At 38.3% G+C, this 24528-nt stretch overlaps 2 protein-coding genes across 2 annotated transcripts in view; one reads left to right on the forward strand and one right to left on the reverse strand.

Moving 5' to 3' along the window:
• The window catches only part of zfpm1 (zinc finger protein, FOG family member 1), a 123816-nt gene extending 118000 nt beyond the window's left edge, over positions 1-5816 (reverse strand). Inside the window, exon 1 of the mRNA XM_037767050.1 lies at positions 5172-5816. Within this exon, the coding sequence (XP_037622978.1) occupies positions 5172-5211 (40 nt within the window). The 5' untranslated portion in view covers positions 5212-5816. The remainder of the gene's footprint in view (positions 1-5171) is intronic.
• Positions 5817-12143: 6327 nt separating this feature from the next.
• On the forward strand, positions 12144-24360 carry ces3 (carboxylesterase 3). Its single transcript, XM_037767544.1, has 13 exons — positions 12144-12210; positions 13870-14071; positions 14216-14354; positions 16746-16879; positions 17003-17156; positions 17304-17408; positions 18010-18111; positions 19801-19941; positions 20150-20230; positions 20709-20850; positions 21556-21705; positions 21946-22018; positions 22952-24360. The coding sequence occupies exons 1-13, from the start codon at positions 12144-12146 to the stop codon at positions 23148-23150; spliced, it is 1689 nt and encodes a 562-aa protein (XP_037623472.1). The 3' UTR covers positions 23151-24360.
• The last annotated feature ends 168 nt before the right edge of the window (positions 24361-24528 follow it).

Consider the following 24528-nt stretch of genomic DNA (forward strand, 5'->3'; position numbering starts at 1 on the left):
TCGCAAACAAAACCACCGACAACAACGCAACAACGCTGGGAAAATGGCATGCAACAGCCAGATGTAATTACAATGTGCCCTCCATCCTCCATCTCTCCTTCCATCTGCCCAACCTCTCTGTCTCTCTCTCTCTCTCTCTTGCGTTCTGCGATATCAGCAGCAGCGATCGCCGCCAAGTTTTATCGCGTCTCCCATCTCAACCGCCAAAATATAAGCCCAGGGATCCAGCCTCAGTGGGCTGCCTGCCTGCCTGCTATCTCCCCATCAAGGAGAGAAGCCTTATCAGGCTGAAAGATCACCAACCGTTGGGGAGGATGACGCACAAAGAGACACAGACAAATATCTATCTGCTACACAAACACCCGCTTCTCCTCTTCAACTATGGGCCCACAGAAAGCCCTGGACCTAATCCATTGTTGCTGGGGGAAAAAATTGAAAAAGATATCCATGCTATGTTGTCTTAATGTCTCCGTTGTTGTTGTTGTCGTCAATTGTTGCTTTTCTGGTGTTTTTTACAAAAGTTATTTCAGGTCAGAGAAGCAGGGGTGGGGGGAAGCTTTGCTCCTCTAGAGCTGCACACCAAACTACATCACTTGTGGGGCGGGTATAAAGCACAGCATATATTTTTGATAAAAGTGGCGATAAGATACCCAGGTTATGAAAACGATACTTGCTACTGAACTTTGCCTAAATTAGTTCTCACTTGTCATTAATTCAAACCCAACCCACATAGCCTAAATATAAAATACATTGTAAAAAAAAAAGACATTGTTCTTTTCATTCACAGTGTATCCGCTGCCTCACTTACTGAAAGCAACAGGTGACTTCAGATTAAAGCTTCAGTAGGCAACAAGTTTTTGGCACCATTGGGCAAAAATTCCATAATAACCTTTCAGCATATTGTAACTCAAGTGTTCTGAGAGATAACTAGACTTCTGCACCTCCTCATGGCTCTATTTTCAGGCTTTAAAACATCTAGCCCATGATGGAAGACTTTGGCCAATCACAGGTCATTTCAGAGAGAGAGAGCGTTCCTATTGGCTGTGCTCCGGCTGGTGGGCGGTGCTTGGTATTTCCACAGATCTCAACATGGCTGCCGGGTCACAAACCTTCTCATTTTACAGCTAAACAGTGCACTACAAGATGTTTCTGGGAACATTTGAGGAGAGAAATAGTCATTACAGTAACAGAATATTCGCGAGTGATTGACAGCCGGCTCTCACAGACGGAGGCTGGACGGCAGACTCCAGGTCATCTCTGATTGGTTGTTTTCCTCGGGTCTGTGATATCCTGATGCCATTAGGAGCACCGGAGGACACAGAGGAACATGATTTTTTTTTCAGATTACCTGTCTCATGCACTACTGTCAGGATATAGTGACCGTTTTATAAAAGATACATGTTTTTAATCATATTTGCTCCATTTCTACCCACTGCTGCTTTAACCAGCTCACGTGCATACTGCTTTTCTTCAATTCCTCCCTTGGAATGTTAAAAACTGATCAAAAAAAGTCTGTCCGGTCTTCATTAAATAAGAAGATAACAGTCCGTTTCTAATCTCATGGGCTCACACCTAAAATTTAAGCACCTCTATATATGTGAAACTGTTACAGGAAGAGTTGCATTTACAGTAGATTAACACCAGATTTAATTACTCCAAATGCACAGCAAAGAACAACTAATTACAATAACTAAAAAAACATCACTTGGCTTTAGCTTCACCAGTGTAATTATATCAAACTACATCAATGAGCGGTATTAATCATCGTTAGACAGGAAGTAGTTAGAGGTATATTAGTGTGATGATGAAACTCGACCCAACAACACTGTGACCTGACTGGAATTTTTCATATCAGTGACAACAAGCAGCATGCTCAAAACAACATGGTGGACACACTGCACCAGTAGAAATAGTAGTAGTGGTAGCACCAGCAGCCCCCACCTCTGCTGAACCCCCACACACCCCCAGCCGATCAAAGTCCTTATCACTCCTCACTCTTTCCTATCAAAATGTCTGCCAAATCACAAGAGAGTCACGGGGCTGAGAGCCTGGCTGGCCTCAACTGCAGCTGGGGCCTGGTGCACAGGGAAGCATAGTGGACCAGAAGCACTGATAAAGACGGCCATAACACCCCTGAGACGCACACATGTACACACACACACACACACACACTCTCTCTCTCTCTCTCTCTCTCTCTCTCTGTGTCGTACACGCCGAGTCTAGCCTGAGTTTATCAGCCTCAGGGTCTGGGATACATCTCCAAGCCTCGCTGCTGGCTTTACTGTAGGTGCCTGCTGGGAGTTCACAGCTGATAGGCCTCTCTATGGAAACATATGAAAAACAGGAAGTGACAGACTATATAGACTACTTGCAGCGGCACACCAGAGAACCTCATCAAGAGGAATCCTTAATGGCAACCCAGCGGCTATGCTTGATCACAATAGATGCCGTCAATGAGTTTCGGTGCTATTAGGGGCAACCTATGGGAGAAAGTGAGCAGCTAACAAGAACCTCAACTACATCTGCTTAAGGATGAACACCGCATCGTCATCTGCAACGAGCAACCAAGAGCATTACGTTCGTCCAGGTTAGCTAGCTAATGCTACTGATTAAACAATTAGCCCGCATTCATTAACATATTATTAGCGGTATACTTAACATTACTCAATAATGTCCGATAATCATGACGTTCAAAAAGGGCATTATATGTATCAGTAACAACTAAATGGTTTGCTGCTTATGGTAGTAGTAAAATGTATTGTGTCTATTAGGGCTGGGATGATTCACATATTATCACGATACTTGATCGATATGTATTGCAGTTTTTAAGAACTGCAATTCTACAAGTATTGCGATTTGATAATACGATTTATTGCAATTTTTGTCAACTTTTTTTGAACACTAGACCATGGGAAAAAGTTAAATCATACACTTCTAGGGACTTTTACTTCAATGAATACAGTAAAAATGTTTGATTTTCAGCATGTATGTAGTCAGAGATATCCTGAAGTCAAATATATCAGTCATTGTCAGGTATTATTTATTAATACATTTCTCTCACAAATTTGATTCTCAAACACACTGTATCGATTTTTAATTAATAGTACATGCAAAGATGAACTCAGTCAATACTTTGTTTAATTTGTAAAGAGATGCACCCTCTCAGTGTATGTGCCCTCTCAAAGTAGAGCTATGATGATGGATGTTACAGAGACTGTTATAAATGCAAATGCAGATCCCACTGTTCTGATTGCATAAAAAAAGTAAACTTTTTTTACTCAGATTTTATGCATATGGTGGCGTGTTCTTTCTACTATGACAGTTTCCCTAAAATTAGATTTTAAAAAAATCACAATATATCATCCTGCTTACATTATCGCAATATATTGAATCATAACCCCTGTATCATGATACGTATCATATCGCCAGGTTCTTGCCAATACACAGCTCTAGTTAAAATACACATACTGCCACCAGAGCTGAGATACTTATATATGGTCAGAAATGTCAAATCGTTAATATCATACATAACTGTATTTATGTAACGTTGTAACGCACTGTGTATTGAATCTGGCGATACGATACGTATAACGATACAGAGGCTACAATTCAATATATTGCGATTTATTGCCATACTGTAAGCGAGGCGATATATTGTGATTTATTTAAATCTAATTTTAGGAAAACTGTCATCGTATAAAGAACACACCACCATATGCATAAAATCTGAGTTAAAAAAGTTGACTTTTTTTATGCAATCAGAACAGTGGGATCTGCGTTTATCACAGTCCGAACATCTCAACTACTATGAGACGGCACATACACTGAGAGGAAACATCTCTTTGTAAATGAAATAAGGTATTGACTGAGTTAATCTTCGCACATAAACTATAAATTCAAATCTATACAGTGTTTTTGAGAATCGATACAGAATCACGAAACAGATCGCGATATTCGATATTTCCGATATTTTCTTACACCCCTATGTAACGTGGTACCATACAGCCTCCAACATGTTGCTTTTAGACACCAGGTTTCTGGGAACACAGTGACACAATCACTGATCACAAGATATTATTATTTGCTCAATGTGATAACTTACTAAAACAAACTGTCCTGCCTGATGTCATGTTTCCATTCCAGCTGTAGCTTCCAAAATAGATACACACACATTTCTTTCTTGAATCTCCAGTATAATGACATGACATTGAGACTGAGACTCTTCGTCAACTCACAGAGTGCAACATGCCTCGGAGGGGGGGTTAACCACAACATCATTAATATGCTTTTGTATCAACTTTGAACATCAGTCACCAGCGATAAACCTTCACACGTTTTTATGAACAGGAAGAACTCGTCAAGCACGGAGACCAGCCGAGCGCCCAGACCAAGAAAAAGGCCTTTCAAGCGGTCCCTAAGATGCATTATTGAGTTAAAGGGATAGATGGAAAAAAAAGATCCAATTGTAAGCAGCTATCAGCAGGAGAGATCAGCCAGGCAGGCCTATCTGACGCCCCATCTCTGGGAAAAGAGAAGTGAAAAGCCAGGGGGGGGAATGCAACGGCGGCCTCGGCGCTGCCTCAGACAGAAAACAAATAAAAAAGATCCAATTTTAATCTTTATCTTGGCTCACATCGGATCGCTGCTTTATCTCTGTTCACATCAGCTTTTTCAGAGAACACTGACGTTTCCACAACAGAATTAAACAGGAAGCCACGGCTACAGTTTTAGCTGCCAATGGACAAAGCATTCTCTCTGCAGGGTAATAAATGAAAACTTTTTTTATATGCTTGTCCAGATAGCGAGGAGCTACCAAAGTGGCGCTTAAATAACTTTAAAACGGTCTGTAGACTGCATGTCACTGTTCTATTCAGAGGAAACGCTGTGAACTCATGTTGCACTGAAAGGTTAAATGTGCTGATAATATCAAATGCGCAACAGTCTTCATGTGTGCGTTGTGTTTTACAGGCGACATTTACCTATAAAAACTGTGTTATAAAACTACTGTCGAGGCGTTACAGCTGAGTTTCACACTACTTATTAACTTTATAGTGAACGCACAGTTCAACCGCACGAACACATGCGGTGCTTCTTCCCAGAGCGCGCATGGCGCACGGGCAACACTCCCAACTATACACAGACAACTTTGAAAACATGAAGCGGTAACTCACGCTTTATCTGCCGGGGTTTGCTCTGCTTTCTCCGGGACATGGTGATGGCTCTTCTCCCTCTGACTCCGGAGAGCCCGCTTGGACGGAGAGGCGGAGCGGCAGAGGAGCGGCAGAGGAGCGGTGCGGTTCTTCTGTTCTTCTTCTTCTTCTTCTTCTTCTCTCTTTACTGCTGCGACGCGGCGGCGCTCCGACAAATCCGCATGACCCGCCTGCACTTTGATATGTCGTGCCACGGCAGCTGCGGCTACCTGTGGCTGCTTTACTTGTCACTGTGTCCTCCCGGTTCTTCCTTTGCCTCACCTTTCTCTCTCGGTGTTTTCCTGCTGTGCGTTATTATTCCTTCGCTCCGGTCGAGCCGCCGCCGCCGCTAACAACCCCTCTGCGCGTCTGTCTGTCGGCAAACACAGTTGCACGTCTTCAGAAATATGATGAATAATAAAAGTTGTATGGAGGTTCAGCGAAGTGGCTGCTGCTTTATTGTTTTCTGTGAAGTTTCCTCTCCTCGCCGGGTCCCGGTCCGCCCCCTTGTCCGCCTGTTATTGTCACTGAAGCGCGGAGGAGCCACTTCCAACGGAGCTGAGCGCTTCAGAGTCTCTACAGTCAACTCCGCTTTACTACTGAGGAGCCGACGCGCCGCGGGAACGCCCCCTGACGTCTGACGTAGGGCACCGCACTCAGCTCCCATTGGTTCAAACCTATCCCCATGTAAAGCAGTCTTTATCTATCAAAATAAAATATTTCTATTAAAATGTGACTTCTCTGTTGATAAAATAAGTTAACTAATTTTCATAGGCAAGCAATGAAAGCATGGTTATTAGCTTACAAATATAACTTTTCACCCAAACAATATTTGATTTTATTTGATTTTATTATTATTTTGTCATCAAAATAAAATATTTCTATTAAAATGTGACTTCTCAGTTGATTGAGTTAGCAAATTTTCATAGGCAAGCACTGAAAGCATGGTTATTAGCTTACAAACATAACTTTTCACCCCATAGGTATTTCATATGAAACAATATTTTATTTTATTTTATTATTATTTTGTCATCAAAATAAAATATTTCTATTAAAATGTAACTTCTCTGTTGATAAAAATAAGTTAGCAAATTTTCATAGGCAAGCACTGACAGCATGGTTATTAGCTTACAAACTTTTCACCCAACAGGTATTTCATATGAAACAATATTTGATTTTATTATTATTTTGTCATCAAAATAAAATATTTCTATTAAAACGTGACTTCTATGTTGATAAAATAAGTTAGCTAATTTTCATAAGCAAGCACTGACAGCATGGTTATTAGCTTACAAACATAAATTTTCACCCCATAGGTATTTCATATGAAACAATATTTGATTTGATTTGATTTCATTATTATTTTGTCATCCATAAATAATATGCCCAGCCCAAACGGTCTTTTAAGACACCATTATTTAGAAAATAAAGCAAAGACAAAGGCAGAAACCAGAGTAGCAGTATAAATTACAAATAATACTAGACAAATAAACCCTCCTGATGTTTTTTGCCAAGTTTGAGAAACAAAAGTAGCCGACTTATAAGCATAAAAATTAAATAGCCGTTCCATTTTGTCATCATCCGAGCACCAAAACATTTTGGGTATTTTGAACAAAGATCTCATTTATAATCGAAGTTTGTAACTCATCATAGTTTGGAAAAGAAAAAAGAAAAGGTGACTCATTTTCAACTTCTCCTAACTTCGCATACTTTGCACAATCTGTTGTCCTCCTGGATGTTTTTAAATCTACCAGAGGGTCAGAGGAAGGATTCCTGTTCTTAACTGTCCAACTAAAGACGTCTGACTCCTTGATCAGTTTGCTTGAACACAAGATTCAGTGCCATAATTGTGCTTGATTTGAATATATATTCGTAATATATCTTTTGACCATTTTTCTTCAAATCTAGCAAGTAATTTTCTTCTTATTGTGTTCAACAATAAAGATATTTAATAAAAAAAAATAGGACTATTTTCTATCACACTATGAATATTGACAGTTGGCCAATTACTTAATAAAAATGGCTATTAATCCCTCTGTTAATGAGCATATGAAAATAATAAAATAGAATACAAATAAAATACATATTATAGCCTACTCATACTTCAACTGCATGATAATGCAACTACATAAAATACATCAAAACATAGATACATCATTAATACACATTCTTTCAATAAAGTTAACAGGCACTGAGAAATAGTAAATATTCATTGCCAAATTAAATATTAATTTCTGTATTTTTGTTTCATACCCATGTGATATAGATATATTCTAAGAATCCACATTTTTTTATATTAACCTCTTATGCCCTAGGGTGCTGGAAGGTGTGGTTCGCCTAGACAGACATACCCAAAATAAATCAAGAATAGCTCCACAACTAGCAGGTCTATATGCATTATCTTGGTCTCTATGGATAGGTAAGACCTCAGAGAATTCATCCCCAGTGTAACATTGTGACCTTTCTTCTACAAAGGTTTTAGTAAGGATAGGACCAGGAGGACTCTCCATTTGGCCTCTTGGATACCCAAAGTGTGCCAAATGGGTTTTCTACCTCTTGAAAGGGAATCTGGCTCTAAAATACTACTGATATCCACTACAGGAGGCTATGTGCACACACTGGAGCCTTTGGCCATGACATTTACCCTGTGCATCATCACATTCTACCATTGTGCACAGTATAAAATCAATAAAAAACAACAACATTAATTTAATAATAATTTTAACTCCAAATGGAGTAGTTTTATTATAATAATGAAATATGATCTAAGTAAAACTTAGATAAAAACAAATAAGATCAATAACAATGTAAATAAGATAACAAAAAAAAATCCAAAGTCAAGTATATACATTCAATATAAAAACGGTCAAAAATATTATAAAGTAAAAATACATTTCTCGTGTGTTGATTTTGTAACTAAAATATTGAAATCATTGCCAAACAAACATTGTTTGGACAAAATACACTTGGAGTGTTGTTTTAGTAGCGTTAAGGCCTCGTCTTTTAGAAACTATTCAGAATAAAAACCACAACAGCATTTTATGGAGTTTTTAAAGGCAGTGTTTTAACACACAGCTCAGCCGAACCCAGTACCGAAAAATAAGGGAAATGTGTTATTGTGTCAGAACAGCTACTAAAGTTATTATTGCCTTTTTAAAGTATATTACTGTTTCCTTTCCTTGTATTTTGTATGTATGTTTTCATAAACTTGTCCATGTTCTACCTTAAATGAAGGAGGATAGCATCTCCTAATGGGAGGCTAAGGAATTCTTAAGTTCTTGGCACTCAAGTTTCATGTAAGACCAGTGTGTCACCCCAATTAACTTGATATCATATATTATTCAAAATTCTTATTCCATCAAGTGTGTAATACATGATATTGTTGAGTGCTTTCATTGTACAGCACTTTGATTCTTGTTTAATTGTGATGCAGACATGAGATCAGCCAGGATTTCCTCTTGGGCTGACGACAGGCTGCTTTAGTTTCCTGCATGAATGACTCACATTGAAGTGAATGCTTTACAAAGGTATTTTTCGAAATATAATAGCAGAATTAGACTATGATATATATTGTGGGCTTAAGGACACACATGTGAATGGAGTGGGTGTATACAGTCACTAACATCAACATTAGACTATGAACAGCAGGGATAATTAAGTGTTCCCACGGTTGTTTCATCTCAGCATTTAAATATCTTTGTTTTTTAGTCTACAGATATCATACATTTATTGGGAAAGGTATATTAAGCATCTATTCAGAAATTAAGTTACATTTTGAAAAGTCATTTCATTTCCAAAATTCATAAGGTGAGAAAGTTCTAACTTTGTTTGAAGGTTTGTATACACTAATCACTTGAAATAACAGATATAACAGCACACTACTGAAAATCTCACACTTCAATTGCATAGTAACAAACCACCAAGTCAGTGAACTATACATGAAGTACCTGGTTGATGCCATAAAGTGTCATTCCATCCAGGGATTTGAACCAGCAACCCCTGGGTCACCCACTTGCTTTCCCAAATATGCTCCTCCCGTTTAACATGAACATGGAGACGAGTTGGAGTTGGCTTCTTAGCAGCTAAATTCACTGGTGCCATCTAGTGGCCATCTTTCAAATCAGAGATTACAGTGTTGGAGCACATCAGTCTTTATGCTGTGTAGAGCTAAACAGTGCAGTCACATGGACACTTGCCATACTGGCAGGTTTGAGATGACAATTCTGAGACTGTTTGGAGTTCCCTCTTGATAAGCTTATCCTTCTGGGTTATTTAAAGCAGCAGTGGGTAGAAATGGAGCAAATATGATTAAACAAAGTTATTTTTATAAAACGGTCACTATAACCTGACAGTAGAGCATGAGACAGGTAATCTGGAAAAAATCATGTCCTCTGTGTCCTCCGGTTCTCCTAATGGCATCTGCAAGATTTCACAGACCAGAGGAAAACAACCAATCAGAGCTGATCTGGAGTCTGCCGTCCAGCTTCCGTCTATGAGAGCCGGCTGTCAATCACTCGTGAACTCTGATCAAACGGTCAAACTAGGCAGCGCTGATCAAATATGAATCAATATTCTGTTACTGTAATGCCTATTTCTCTCCTCAAATGTTTTCAGAAACATCTTGTAGTGTACTGTTTAGCTGTAAAATGAGAAAGTTTGGGACCCGGCAGCCATGTTGAGATCAGTTGAGACAATACCAAGCACCGCCTACCAGCCGGAGCACAGCCAATAGGAACACTCTCTCTCTGAAATGAACTGTGATTGGTCAAAGTCTCCCGTCACAGGCTGGATTTTCTGAAGCCTGAAAACAGAGCCATGAGGAGGTGCAGAAGTCAAGTTTTCTCTCAGAGCACTTGAATTACAATATGCTGAAAGGTTATTATGGAAGTTTTGCCCAAAGATGCCAAAACAAAAATTCTGCCTCCCGAAGCTTTAATGACAATGGCAACTTGAAGCCTACACACCTGTGCATGTATATAAAACCAAACCTATAGTGTCTTAGTAAATTGTTGATCCACTTTTTGTTTGGAGGCAATTTAGCATCCTTTTGTATGTCTCAACCACATCTGAAGGCACCATCTTTACTGCAACGGCAGCCTGGGTGTCACTTGTTGGATAACAGCCTTTCTTTCTGAATGCAGTACATTCATTTTCTATCCCGCATTAAAAGTATTTTGGAGATTTCTTTCCTGAAATTTTGGTCATTAATCCAAATTTCAGGTTGTTTGTTTGGACTGATTTTATTTGTGGTCAGTTGGAAATCCATCCCTCCATTATCTGTAACCGCTTATCCTATTCAGGGTCGAGGGGGGGGGGGCTGGAGCCGATCCCAGCTGACATTGGGCGACCAACCAAAAGTACCTCACCACTCCTTATGATCTTTGGCAATGCTATTTGTCTTTGTAATGAAGTAATTCAAACTGAAAATTTGGGGAAGGTTTAAAGTTTGACTTGCTGTAGAGTAAAACACTGAGAATAGAGACTAAAGAGAGGACTAATGTTCTATGTATGTACAATGATAGTAGTATATGCGGTACATTAGTGCAAGTAAACTGGATATTGCTGAAAGCTGTACAGTAAGGTGCAGACTTTGTCCTTGAATATTAAACATTATTAACTGTACACATTGAATCTATGTGCTGGTATAACATATGAATAATATACTATATGTGTAGATACAGAGGGTCACCTTGAGGGTCTGAAGGTCAAAATAAAAGGTTGTAAAGGTTAACAGCAGATGACTCAGTAATATATGAAAATAGATTATGATGGGCAGGTTGGCACCTTGCAAGACAGCCACTGCCATCAGTGTATGAATGTGTGTGTGAATGGATGAATGCTGACATGTAGTGTAAAGCGCTTTGAGTGGTCGGAAGACTAGAAAAGCGCTATATAAATGCAAGTTAATTTCCCATTTACCATCATCATCATCATCATCATCATCCAGCTGTCAAAATACTCAGGACCGCCTCTTAGCTATGCAGGATCACAGCATAGCAAAGCAAGTAAATGTTATAAATCTCTAATAACAACCAACAATATGTTTGCCAATAGTATTTTTGAAAAAAACATAACCATACAATCTACTGTATTACAACATATAAGTATTTAGAAATTTAGAGATCTTTCAAATCACATATTGAAAACCTGGTTTCCAAACTGAAAATTAAATTGGGGTTCTTTTTTAGAAACAAATCCTGTTTCTCCCTCCGGACGAGGAAACATTTGATTTCAACAACTTTTTTTTTTACCTTTATTTGATTTCGGTGATCTGCTCTATATGAATGCACCTGACCAGTGCCTAAAGATGCTGGATACTGGTTACCATTGTGCTTTACGTTTCATTACTGGCTGTGGAAATCTGGTTCAGCACTGTACCCTGTATGCTGCTGCTAAATGAACATCTCCCTATGTCCGCAGACTTTCCCATTGGTCGGCTCTTATATATAAATCGCTCCTTGGACTGGTTCCTTCGTATCTGTGTGCATACATGTGTACAAACCGCAATCAATATGGCCTGGCGCTCTCACAATGTTCTACAGATGTTGGTCCCAAAGGTTAGAACGGAGATAGGCTAAAAAAAGCTTCTAAATACGCTAGTCCTTCTTCCTGGAATAATATACAGAAGGACCTGGATTTCATCAGCCCCAGTTGTCCTTGTGGTGCATTGGAGGTTAAATCAATGGAGATTATACTATTTACAGTATGCTGAGCTGTGGTGACACAATGAGCTTGTTTGTGAGGTGTGTGAGCGAGTTAGAGGTTGAAAGTGTATGTACTCACTTTATGTTTGTATATATGCACAATTTATAGTGTGTGTGTGTGTGTCCGGTGTGTGTGTGTGTGTGTGTGTGTGGGGGCGGGGTGGTACTAGAGGTCCAGGACGGGGGCACAAGGCTTTTTCTCTGAAAGCACACTGTAATTCTCTCTGTATTTACTTCAAGCCCGGTCAGGATGAGAACAGCACTGTTCATTGTTTGTCTCCTTCCTGCGCTGACAGTGATCGCACAGACGACACCAGGTAAGAACACACTTAATTTTATCCTCATATCAGGGCAGGACATTCTGATGCACCAGCCATATAGATGACAAATGCATAGGTCAACTATACACAATGTTCTAATACCTTAGCAGCCCAAAGGAATGTTAAGAACAATCTTACACAAATGCATTACGTAGACTAAGAATGACCATATTGACATTAAGACTAAAAAGGAACCCTGTTCACATTGTCAACTTTTCTTAAGATACCAATAACAGCCTTGTTGTAGCTTGTCCATTGTATGGGAGTTTTTTTTTAAAGGTTTCCCTGAAACAATACCTGGATTAAGGAATTTCCAAACCCATCCAGTAATCCCTGGACTGACAATGCAGTTTTGTTTTTTTTGCAATCACTTATATGCATGTTTCAATGCTAAAAGTACACTTTTTTAAAACCAGCGGTGGAAGAAGTATTCAGATGTTTTAGTACAAAAGTTGTTAGGGACACTGTGTATGTGCTGCATGTGGGGAACTGTACAGATACACCATGCAGTAATGGAGATACAGTACATGCAGTATCAGACGAAAATTAAAAAAAGAATGAAATAATGCACCCACCCATGGGTCATTTCAACGCTCTACCTGTAACCTGACTGAGTTTGACAATCAGTCACAGTCAGCATGTCTGAATCCACTCTTTGTTTCTCAAAGTCTCGTTATTGTTCAGTGGCAACACAGTGCAGACTTTTCAAATCAATCTACACTTTCATTCACATTATTAAACAACAATAACATAACTTTGAGGTTAATCAAAACAGGCATGCTCACGGTGATGGATTACCTTATTCAAGCAAGTTTCAAGACTGCAAGGCAACTTTGATGTTCAACACATTCAGAAATCGAAAAATGCTTTTCCTTTGCAAATTATTCAAGTGTGCTATTAGTATACTTATTTTAAACTTAGAATAAGAGAGTATGCTTTCAGTTTACTTTTTATGTACTTATCAGAGATATACTTAATTATACTTGGCGGATACTGACAAGTATACAGTAAAGTCTAAGTATACTTGGCTTATACTTGTACTTAATCTTTTGAACGAGATATACTTCAGAAAAGTATGATTAAGTATTCTTGCCTTATAGGCCTACAGGAAGGAATACTTGGCCTGTAGTTGTGCTTACTTTTTAGTAACCTAATAAAGTGGTTAAGAATTTATAAATAAATGTTTTGATATGAATTTACTTCATGGCATGTGAGAAAATCATTTCATAAACTAAAAAGTGGGCTACAAGTATATAACTATTAAACTATTTAACAGTATACCTATTCACTTGTAGTATAGTTCATAGTATAGTTGCACAAAATGCAATTGTAATGTAAACTAGTTGTGTACTCAAAGTTGACTATTCTTACACTTAAAGTGTACACTTAAGTGGGCCAATTTAGTCCCAAGAAGTATTGAATTAGCACGCTTACAAGTATACTACTAATACATTGATATTAGTATACATAAAGTATACTTCGGGGGACATATACTTTAACTTTACTTAAGTATACTTCTTAAAATAAACTTGAAGTATACTACTTTTTCGTAGTAGGATTGGGAAATGGTCGGCAGTAATGTCAAATAAACATTGATTGTAACCTTGCTGCTGTGGTCCTTTAACACACCCACACATACTGTATCTGTATCTTCAGCAGGGAGCGTTGACCCTGTGGTATCTCTGAAAGATGGCCGAATCAGAGGGGGATACATTACGGTGAAAGGCACAGAGAGGAGGGTGAAGCAATACCTGGGAATCCCCTTTGCCCGGCCCCCAGTGGGGCCCCTCCGCTTGGCTGCTCCACAGGATACAGAGCCCTGGGAGGGGGAGAGAGACGGCACCCACCAGCCTCCCATGTAAGACTGGGTGACTACTGAAGCACCAAAGGGCAAAGACCATGACAATATTTGAGGAACTGTTTTTTTTCTCTCTGGAAGACACACACTTCTCTCTCTCTCTCTCTCTCTCTCTCTCTCTCTGTGTCTCTCTTTCTATTTCAGGTGTATCCAGGATCCAGACATAATTGTGAATCTTTCTAGGACCATGTCAATGCAATACACCCCACCAGAGCTCTCAGAGGACTGTCTGTATCTGAACGTATACACTCCAGCTGAGGCAGCAAAGGGGAACAAACTCCCGGTGGGTTAAACAGACAGCGTGTATATACTGTAGAGGCAGTGACAAAATAACACAATCTCCTTACAGTGTAAATGCAATCCAGTAAATCAGCCCTGCATTAAAGGCCACATTTGTGAAGGGAGAAAGTAACTCATGATGTTGTTGGAGCGGACTGAATTCTAAATGAGACGTTCATGTTATTTTGTCCACCCTCCTGTCTTTATGCAGAGTATAGAACTGTCCATTGTGTAATGTCAAATGTGTTGGCTGCTCATTAACTTTGTTCAAACAGAGCTGTTAGATTTTAACACAGAGTTACGAGACAGTGGTTGGTTATTTCAGCTTGGTTAGCTTGTTAGCTTGCTTTGTTGGTGTAAAGATGTGATGCTGCTTCTGTTCATTATTCAAATTAAGACACATCCTTGGTCTGATGATTCTGCTTACCACTTCATATTACTTCAACACTTATCAACTGTCAGTTTATCAACTTTCAGTGCTTGCAGTTTAAAACTATTAAACTAGTAAGCAAATGCACTTTCAGAAACTATAAAGTGGGCTACAAGTATACACAAGTATACTTGCAGTATAAAAACTATTAAACGAGTTGACTGAGAGTATACTTTAAAGTGCACTTTCAGAAACTAAAGAGTGGGCTACAAGTATAAAACTAGTAAACTATCAGTATACTTATAGTGTAGTTGCAGTACAAAATAAAACTTAGGTGTAAACTAGTTGTGTACTCAATATGTATTATTCTTACAATTAAAGTACACTTAACATTATACTTTTATAAACTAAAAAGTGGGCTAATTTAGTCCCAAAAAGTATTAAAGTAGTACACTTACAAGTATACTACTTTACATTGATATTAGTATACTAGTATAGGTATATTAGATATTAGTATAGGATACTACTATACTTACATAAAGTATACTTGGGAAATATATACTTGAACTTTACTTATGTATACTTCATAAAATAAACTTGAAGTATACTTCTTTTTCGTAAGGGTATAACCAAATGACACTTCAACTACTTTCAGTGCTTTCTAGTCAACCAGAAGTCTCAACTGCTTTCATCTCTTATTCTTTAACAGTTCAGTGGCTTTATAATCTTACTCTTCAGAGAGTTGAAAATCTTTCAGCCATTACACTTCAACATACACTTCAACTACTTTTAGTGCCCACATCCTGCTGTAGCTACAATGATGCTTATGCAATCACATACTGTAGAACACACAGTGTTTTATAGACATACCCCACGTGACTCTAAACAGTACAGTTTTGTAAACAAAACTATTGATCTCGGTTTATAATGGGCCGGTGAAATTTGTTTCTAATGCATCACAATGTAGGCGATGCATTCATTCATTTCATTTCAAAATTTATTTCGAACATGTAAAATAAAAAAAATACAAAATAAAAAAAGAGATTGATCATACAAACAAGTGGACAGACAGTAAAAAGTAATATTTACATACAATGAAAAGCATAAACAAAAGAAATTGTCAAACACTTGAGGCCTTGGTTTACATATTCGAAAATGAGTGAGAAGAAGTATACAAACTTATTTAATCCCACCCGTTCTCCATAAGTCATTCATTGATAATTAACCAGCTTCCTTATTGAGCTAAACATATACTCTAATTTATTTTCATAAACTTGTCTAAATATAATAATTATTACTTTTTATCTCTGTCGTACAAAAATATAAATTAATTACTGATATAATTATGCTTATCAAAATATAAATTCATTATCAATCAAGAATACCAATTCATTACTTATAAATGTATCTTAATAAAATATACAAATTCATTACTTACATATTTATCTTAATCACATTGACTAGTTGTTATCTTTTTGTATATGCGCATATTATTATTTATAATATACAATACGCACATGCAATACAATATGCAATATATATATATATACAATACACAGCATCCGACCATGCATATAAAATACAATGTAAAATATGATGATTATATATTATTCTTATACACATACATACAGTATATATACACAAACACAAACAGATATACAAATACATATACTGTATATACATATACATACACACATACTGCATATTGCACATACACATACTGTACATACATACATACACATATACTGTATACACATATACATATGTACATGAACACATACATACACATACTGTACATACCAACACATATGCATACACCTACATACCCAAAATCAAATATCTAAAAATGTACATTATTCTTTAAAGATAAAAAAGAGGAAGATAGACTAAGAGAGAATAAATATTGAGTAACCAAATAAATAAATAAATAAATAAACAGCACTACAAACGCATAACAACCGATTGTAAATGTCTGTGTGGAGAGGTCAGCTGTGAACAGCAGGCTCCTGTCTTGTGTGTCATCAGGTGATGGTGTGGATCCACGGAGGAGGTCTGGCAATGGGTGCAGCTTCTCAGTATGACGGCGCTCCATTAGCTGCTTATGAAAACATAGTGATGGTTATTATTCAGTATCGCCTCGGCATTCTGGGATTCCTGAGGTAAGGGATTGTGGTGCTCATCACATTTCTGTCTGGTTTCAAATGAAGAAATAAATATCCACAGTATCACAGTGAAATGATTCTCATCCAAAGCAAGTTTCTTGACTTTTTTCTGTTCCAAAGCACCGGAGACGAGCATGCTCAGGGCAACTGGGGTTTCTTGGACCAGCTAGCAGCCCTGAGATGGGTGCAGGAAAATATTGAGGCCTTTGGCGGCGATCCACAAACTGTCACAATCGCTGGAGAATCTGCAGGAGGCATCAGTGCATCCACACTGGTAAAGAAAACTAATCACTGGAAGAAAACATGGAAACCTCTACATCAATACATTTTTAACATATTTATGTAACCCAGATATGTGCTAATTTATGAGTGCATCTTGAATTTATTATTTATCATGTCATGTATCATTCCTTATGTACAGACTCTGTCTCCACAAGCAAAAGGACTATTTCAGAGGGCAATTTTTCAAAGTGGAGTGGCAATACTTGGGACCTTCACTACATCACATCCTTTGCGTCATGCCAAGGTACTGTAATAAGTAAACTGAGTAAATTCCCATATGAAAAAGTAGTATACTTCAAGTTATTATTATGAAGTAAACTTGAAGTAAAGTTCAAGTATATTTCCCAAGTATACTTTATGCAGTAAGTATACAAATATCAATGTACTAGTAATATACTTGTAAGGGTACTACTTCAATACTTCTTGGGACTAAATTGGCCCACTTTTTTAGTTTATAAAAGTATACTTTTAAGTGTACTTTAAGAGTAAGAATAGTAACTTTGATTACAACTAGTTTACATCTAAGTTGTATTTTGTAAAGCATGCTATACTATGAAGTGAACTATACTACAAGTGAACCTATAGGTAGATATATATATATATAGATATATATATATATCTATATATATATATAGATATATATATATATCAGCAACACAACTATCACACCCCCATAGATACTGCTGGATGTATGGATCTTTTGTGCAATGGGCAAAAATATAGCAACTTTCACGTCTACCAGAGTAAAATAGGTTAGGGTTTTCACTTTTTATAGAGAATTGTTGTATCTGGATATATTTATTTAATGTATTTGTCATTTTTATTAATCTCTTCCTTATACCTAGTTTGTTGCCAACCTTACTGGATGTGACCGCAGCAGCACAGAGGAACTGGTCCAATGTATGAGGGGAAAAAGTAAAGATGAGCTAGTTGATGCAACTAAAAAGGTAAATGGTCTTGTGAAGGCATGCAAGCAAGTGTTATAGATGTGTTTAACCTCAGGGACCCGCAATAGACCCGTTTTTGTCTTTTTTATGGGGGTACAGGGGGTCTTTAGGGGGAGGTAGCAGGTCAACAGTAGATGTCACATAGAAGTGGTGTACATCATCTGAAAGCTGGGAACCTGAAGATCAATTTGAGATGCAGCTCAGCACTGTGTGTCAAGTTCATAAATCGGAAATAAACATGAATTATTAATCAATTAATTATTTAAAATGAATTCCCATGCTCTATTAAGTCTCATAAGTTGTTGCAGCAATTTTTGGGTTGATAACATTTGTTGCACAGACTTGATGCTAAATTTAACCTTTTTTTTAACCCTTGAGAATTGATAAAAATGATCAATAATCCTCCAAAATACCACATTAAGACACCAAGACCTTGAGGAACACCATAGAAAAAGCCATGCTGTGATTTGGGATCAAAAACTTTTGACATTTGGAGATTTCTGCAAGAATTGCATTTTTCGGCGATTAAATGACGAGCACTTCTGTTCTGTAAACTGCTCAGAAACCCCTTTATTGTCAGTCTAGCTAGGAAAGCCATCCATCCTCTGAATGCGCTAGGTCTGTAGTTTGTGGCTGTAAAGTTTCATGAGGCTGTGATTATCCTAGAGGTCACCACAGGTCATTTTATACAGTGAGGTCAAGTTTAAAAAAATGGTCTCACCACAATGAAATGTCTCCTATGGGTACTAACATCATCACACAGAAATACAGTTGGGCTCATTGGATTCACAAGAGTCACAGCTTTACAGTGATACCCAATTTATGTATTTATCAAAGACTGTTTAGGGACCCCAGTATGCAGAAATATTCAAATACACCAATTTAGAATAGGCGATAATGACACATTTATATTGCATGAAAAAAAACTGCATGTGATTATCATAAAGTGGGCATGTCTGTAAAGGGGAGTCTCGTGGGTACCCATAGAACCCATTTTCATTCACATATCTTGAGGTCAGAGGTCAAGGGACCCCTTTGAAAATGGCCCTGCCAGTTTTTCCTTGCTAAATTTTAGCCCAACTTTGGAGCGTTATTTAGCCTCTTTCCCGACATGGTTTTCTAGTTTCATATGATATCTGTGTCTTCACTCTAGCCCTAAAACTGAACCTGCTAGAGCCTCTGAAAGACAGTAAAGTCAGTCGGGATCCCATGGGTCTCAGGGGGTTAATTTGATTGTGTGTTTTATTGCATTTCCTGGATAATTTTGTCATTACAGTGTAATTCAAGTTAAATTAGGAGGCCAAATCTAGCTAGAAAGATTTCTAATTTTACTAAGTTTATCTGTGTGTCTCCAGATGAAAGAGCACTGGATTAACCTAGACCAAAATTATACATTTTAAAAATTGCGGATTACTGCAATCCAGATGACAAATCTTAAATTATTCAACCTAAAAATAAAAACCAGCTGTAAATATCACACGGTGCTGGTGAACAAACTAATAGAAACCTCAGCCAGAAGGGGATTTTAATTTCAGATGAAAATTTCAAGTGTCAAGGCTAACTATAGTCACCAGATGGCAGCCTGTGAACAGCCTTGGCTGGTAAACACCCATTGAAAGTTTGATTTACCTTCATCATCCACAAAGTTGTATCGATGCTCAACAGCAGTGAGTTCTGTCTTGTGTTTAGATGAAACTTTACCTGGGAGGCGTGGTGGACGGCGTGTTTCTGACTGACACAGCAGAGGAGCTTCTCAAGAGGAAAGAAGTATTGAAGGTTCCAGTGATGATGGGAGTAACCAACCATGAGTTTGGATGGATTCTGCCTCAGGTCACACAGTTCTCAATGCTTTCACTCCAAGTATTCAGACATAACATACTTTACCCAGCCTCTGTGACAATTCCAGTACTCCTATTATTTATGTCAGTGTCACTCAATCTTCAGATCATCTCTTTTCTGAAAGGAATTATGGTGGTTGTCTTTATCTTGAAGGATTTGTACTTCTTCTTGAACCGATTCTGTTTCATGCTGATCACAGAGCTTCGCCCCTCCTGGCTGGGAGAACGGCATGAACAGAGAGGCTGTGCTGGCAGTGGTGAACATGTTCAATCCTACAGGGGTGAGCTCCATGGTAGCTGTTGCTGCTTGTTGATGATAATGATTGATTGATTGATTATAACTGAAGCTAGAGAGTTGGTTTTTATATGTATATTTATTTATATGACAATTTTGAATTTACTTGACTGTTTAATTTTAAAGCTGCAGTGGGTAGAAATGGAGCAAATATGATTAAAGTAAGTTATTTTTATAAAACGGTCACTATATCCTGACAGTAGTGTATGAGGCAGGTAATCTGAAAAAAAATCATGAGACTCTGTGTCCTCCTGTGTCCTCCGGTGCTCTTAACGGCATCTGCAAGATTTCACAGACACAGAAAACAACCAATCAGAGCTGATCTGGAGTCTGCCGTCCAGCTGCCGTCTCTGAGCAGCTGTCAATCACTCGCAAATTCCGACCAAACGGTCAAACTAGGCAGCGCTGATCAAATATGAATCAATATTCTAAATCTGACGGTCCAACCTTCCTCCCTGTTCCAGGCCTCCTTTGCCAACAGCCTCATCGTTGACGAATACATGAAAGACGCTAAAACACCGGAGGAGATCAGAGACGCATTCACTGAAATCATAGGAGACCTGCTGATGACGCTGCCTGTCGTCAAGGTGGCCGGATACCACGCAGGTGAGAAGGTGCACGGCACAGAGAGAGCATCTTGACACCTCTGTAAATAAATGGAAACAAATGTGACTTGTTTGTGTCACACACAGAAGACTAATTGATTAAAGGCCCGTGTCGGAGGACTTTCTGCCAATGTTGGTGCAATATGCTGATTACTTGATGCTCCATTAATTTTATCTTAAAGTGGAAGTGAAATGTTCAGCCAAGTTAAGCTGCTTTACTAAATGGATTTCCACTCTGATGAACAATTATAGCAAACATGACAAATGTCAGCATTTAAAAGAAAAAAGCAGCTTTGTTTCATCTTTTCTGCAGCTTTTGTGGTGAGAGTGCCGCAATGTTGCAGTACTCTAACCTGTGACGTCACCAGGTTGGTTGACTCAGCTGAGTTACAATGATGTCACAGACTAGAGTACGGCAACATGGCGGCGCTCTTGTCACAAAAGATGATACAAAGCTTCTTCTTTCTTTTAAATGCTGACATTTATAATGTTTGTTATATAATTGCAGTGGAAATTAATTTAGTAAACCTGCTTAACTTGGTTGAACGCTTCACTTCCACTTTAACTTTGTATAAGGAACACCTCATAGAGTTCCTACTTCACCCTGTACTGAACAACGATCATTACCTACAAGGAGTTGATCTTTGACCTTCATCTCACAGCCCAAGCATATACCTCTTGTCTTTTATCTCCTTGGTGTATTTAGATGCGGGCGTTCCAGTTTACATGTATGAGTTTGTATATCGTGCTGAGATACACAAACACACCAGACCCAGCTTCGTGAAGGCAGATCATGCGGACGATGTCGGCTTCATGTTTGGTGGATGTTTCTGGAATGGACATATAAAAATCATAGGTAGGTAATAATATATATCTGTAGATTACGGGCTCCTGCTCCTGTCTTTTCTCAGTGACGAAGTTGTATGAATATCAGACATTGCCACTTCATGCCCAACTTCTGGGACTTGGTGGAATAAATGAAGGAATGAATGGGATCAGGTGGCTACAACATAATAGCGCTGAAGTGACTTCAGATCACGGTTCATGGGTATCAGTGTTTGATTTTGTGATTCAACTCCTCCTGTCCCATCTTCAGGCAACATTACCAAGGAGGATGAAAGTCTTTGTAGGACCATGATGGCATACTGGGGCAGTTTTACCCGTACTGGGTGAGTAAGCACTGAGAACAACAATATCATTAAAGCTGCACTAATCAGCATTTTTATATTAAAGCAGCAGTAGATAGAAATGGAGCAAATATGATTTAACAAAGTTATTTTTATAAAACGGTCACTATATCCTGATAGTAGTGCATGAGACAAGTAATCTGGAAAAAAAATCATGTTCCTCTGTGTCCTCGATGTCCTCCGGTGCTCCTAATGGCATCTGCAAGATTTCACAGACCGGAGAAAAACAAGCAGTCAGAGCTGATCTGGAGTCTGCCGTCCAGCTGCCATCTATGAGAGCAACTGTCAATCACTCACAAACTCCGACCAAGCGGTCGAACTAGGCAATGAGGATCAAATATGAATCAATATTCTGTTACTGTAATGCCTTTTTCTTTCCTCAAATGTTTTCAGAAACATCTTGTAGTGTACTGTTTAACTGTAAAATGAGAAAGTTGGTGACTCGGCAGCCATGTTGAAATCATGGATGTATAAAGAGAACTGGATACAGCGTTGGAGGCGGGGCCCCGTTCATTCCTATGAAAGTTGCTAAGTGGCGCATGGAGCCAAAATGGCTCGACTTCCGTCTGGAAAAGTACCCGGATCTTACGGCGATCTTCCACATCCATTGAACCATCGGACATGCGCAGTAGCGTCCGCTCGGTCCGTGACTTAGTCACGGGCTCACAACGTCACGCGGTCGTCACAGCTTGCACTGTCGTCGCGGTCTGGGTCTTATTCACATGAACAGAGGAAGGGAAATAACTCTAGATTCATCTATTAGTGCATTTTACAACTTTAAGGACCTAATGATGTAAATAAGGGCTATTTGAGTGTTCATACTGGGAAGTTGATTCACCTGAAATTAAATCAGTAGCAAACCTATGTGTGGACCGCCCTAATGTCTGTGGCTGTCGTGTTTGTATATCTCTTCAGCTCTCCCAGCGGTGCTGGCGTCGTCAGTTGGCCTCAGTATGACAGGCAGCAGCAGGAGTACATGGAGCTGGGCCTGACGCAGACGGTGAAACAGAAACTGAAGGAGGACAGGATCCATTTTGCGAATGTCATCCTCCCTCAGAAGCTCCAACAGTTAGCAGCAGCAGCAGCTGCAGCAGCAGCCAAACCTGGAAACTGATCTCTGCAAGCTGTCATGTTTATATTGGTCCCAATTTTGAGAGGTTTTATGCTTCCTCACCAAAACTAACTAGTATAATATTAATTACTGCCTTCACCCCTTTATCTCTATTTTAGAATATATTTACTTACTTCTTTTGCAAGTCTTCATATTCCATGCATGTATCTTTTTTGACATGTATTTTGTAAAATAGCTGAAATTAAAGGAAACCCTTCATTGCAAAGAAAAACATGTGTGTCTTGTTAAACCCATAGACATATATACATAGACGCCGCATTGGACGCTTCAGCCCGTTGCGGCAATACATCAACGTTGGCGCCATATTGGACCTGGCAAGACTGGCCTGTAACCCTATACAAGTGAACGGGGGGCAGCTGTTATTCTGGATAAAAAGCACTATAACGTCTACATTTCTCAACCGATTTCAATGAGTTGTTATTATATTAAAGGATTTATGATCTACGAGGAGAAGAAACATAGAGTTTTGTCTCCAGTTACTTAGAATCAGGATAGTTGAGCTATAATCGCTGCTAAATGCTCAGGAGACGAGTGTGTACCGTAGGCTGACATGAACTGAGTTACTGACGTGATAGAAAATAATTCATTTATCAGAAGGAATTGTTAAAACTCACATTTGTCAAGTATGGCTTTGGCTTATTTTCCCTGTTTAAGGTTACTTGTAAAGAGGTCCCTGTATAATATAATACAATATAATATAATATAATATAATAAAATTAAATGTCTTCCTCCATCTTAGCGATCATGCTTTCCATCTATAGGCTACCACTAACACTGCTACTATAATTACTATTATGTACTTACTAATTAGAGCAATCAAAACAACAGGCAAATAGTAGTACATAAATAAATAATGATAACAATAAATATTAGTATAATAATAATGTTATGATCTGAATTTATTAAATAATGGTGATAATACAAAAAATATTTTAAAAATAATCTAATAGTGTAATTGTTAACCAAGACATGCCATCACTTTTATTGTTTGCAATGTTAGACACATATTGTTTTTAATACGTATCGTACATTTCATGTTTTAAACACGTAAATATTATGTTAGATATGAAGATCAATAAGTTTATATTAACTTATATCGATCAGCTAACAATAACGAACGTTACACGCAGCTGTCAGAGCATTTGATTTATTGATTGCTGTCGGGATGTAATGAGAATTTCAACAGATATAACAAAAAATGTTTTTGAAGAACACTACCAACTTAATCTCAATGAGATTGCCCGATTAAAGAATAATACTGTATATCATATACTCCTACTCCTTGAAGTTGGACTTAATACACACTGAGACATTTGGGCTAGTTAAGTCCAGCTACCTATTCTGAGACATTAGATAAATG

This window comes from Sebastes umbrosus, chromosome 4 (genome assembly GCF_015220745.1).
Source record: "Sebastes umbrosus isolate fSebUmb1 chromosome 4, fSebUmb1.pri, whole genome shotgun sequence".
Taxonomy (NCBI): Eukaryota; Metazoa; Chordata; class Actinopteri; order Perciformes; family Sebastidae; genus Sebastes; species Sebastes umbrosus.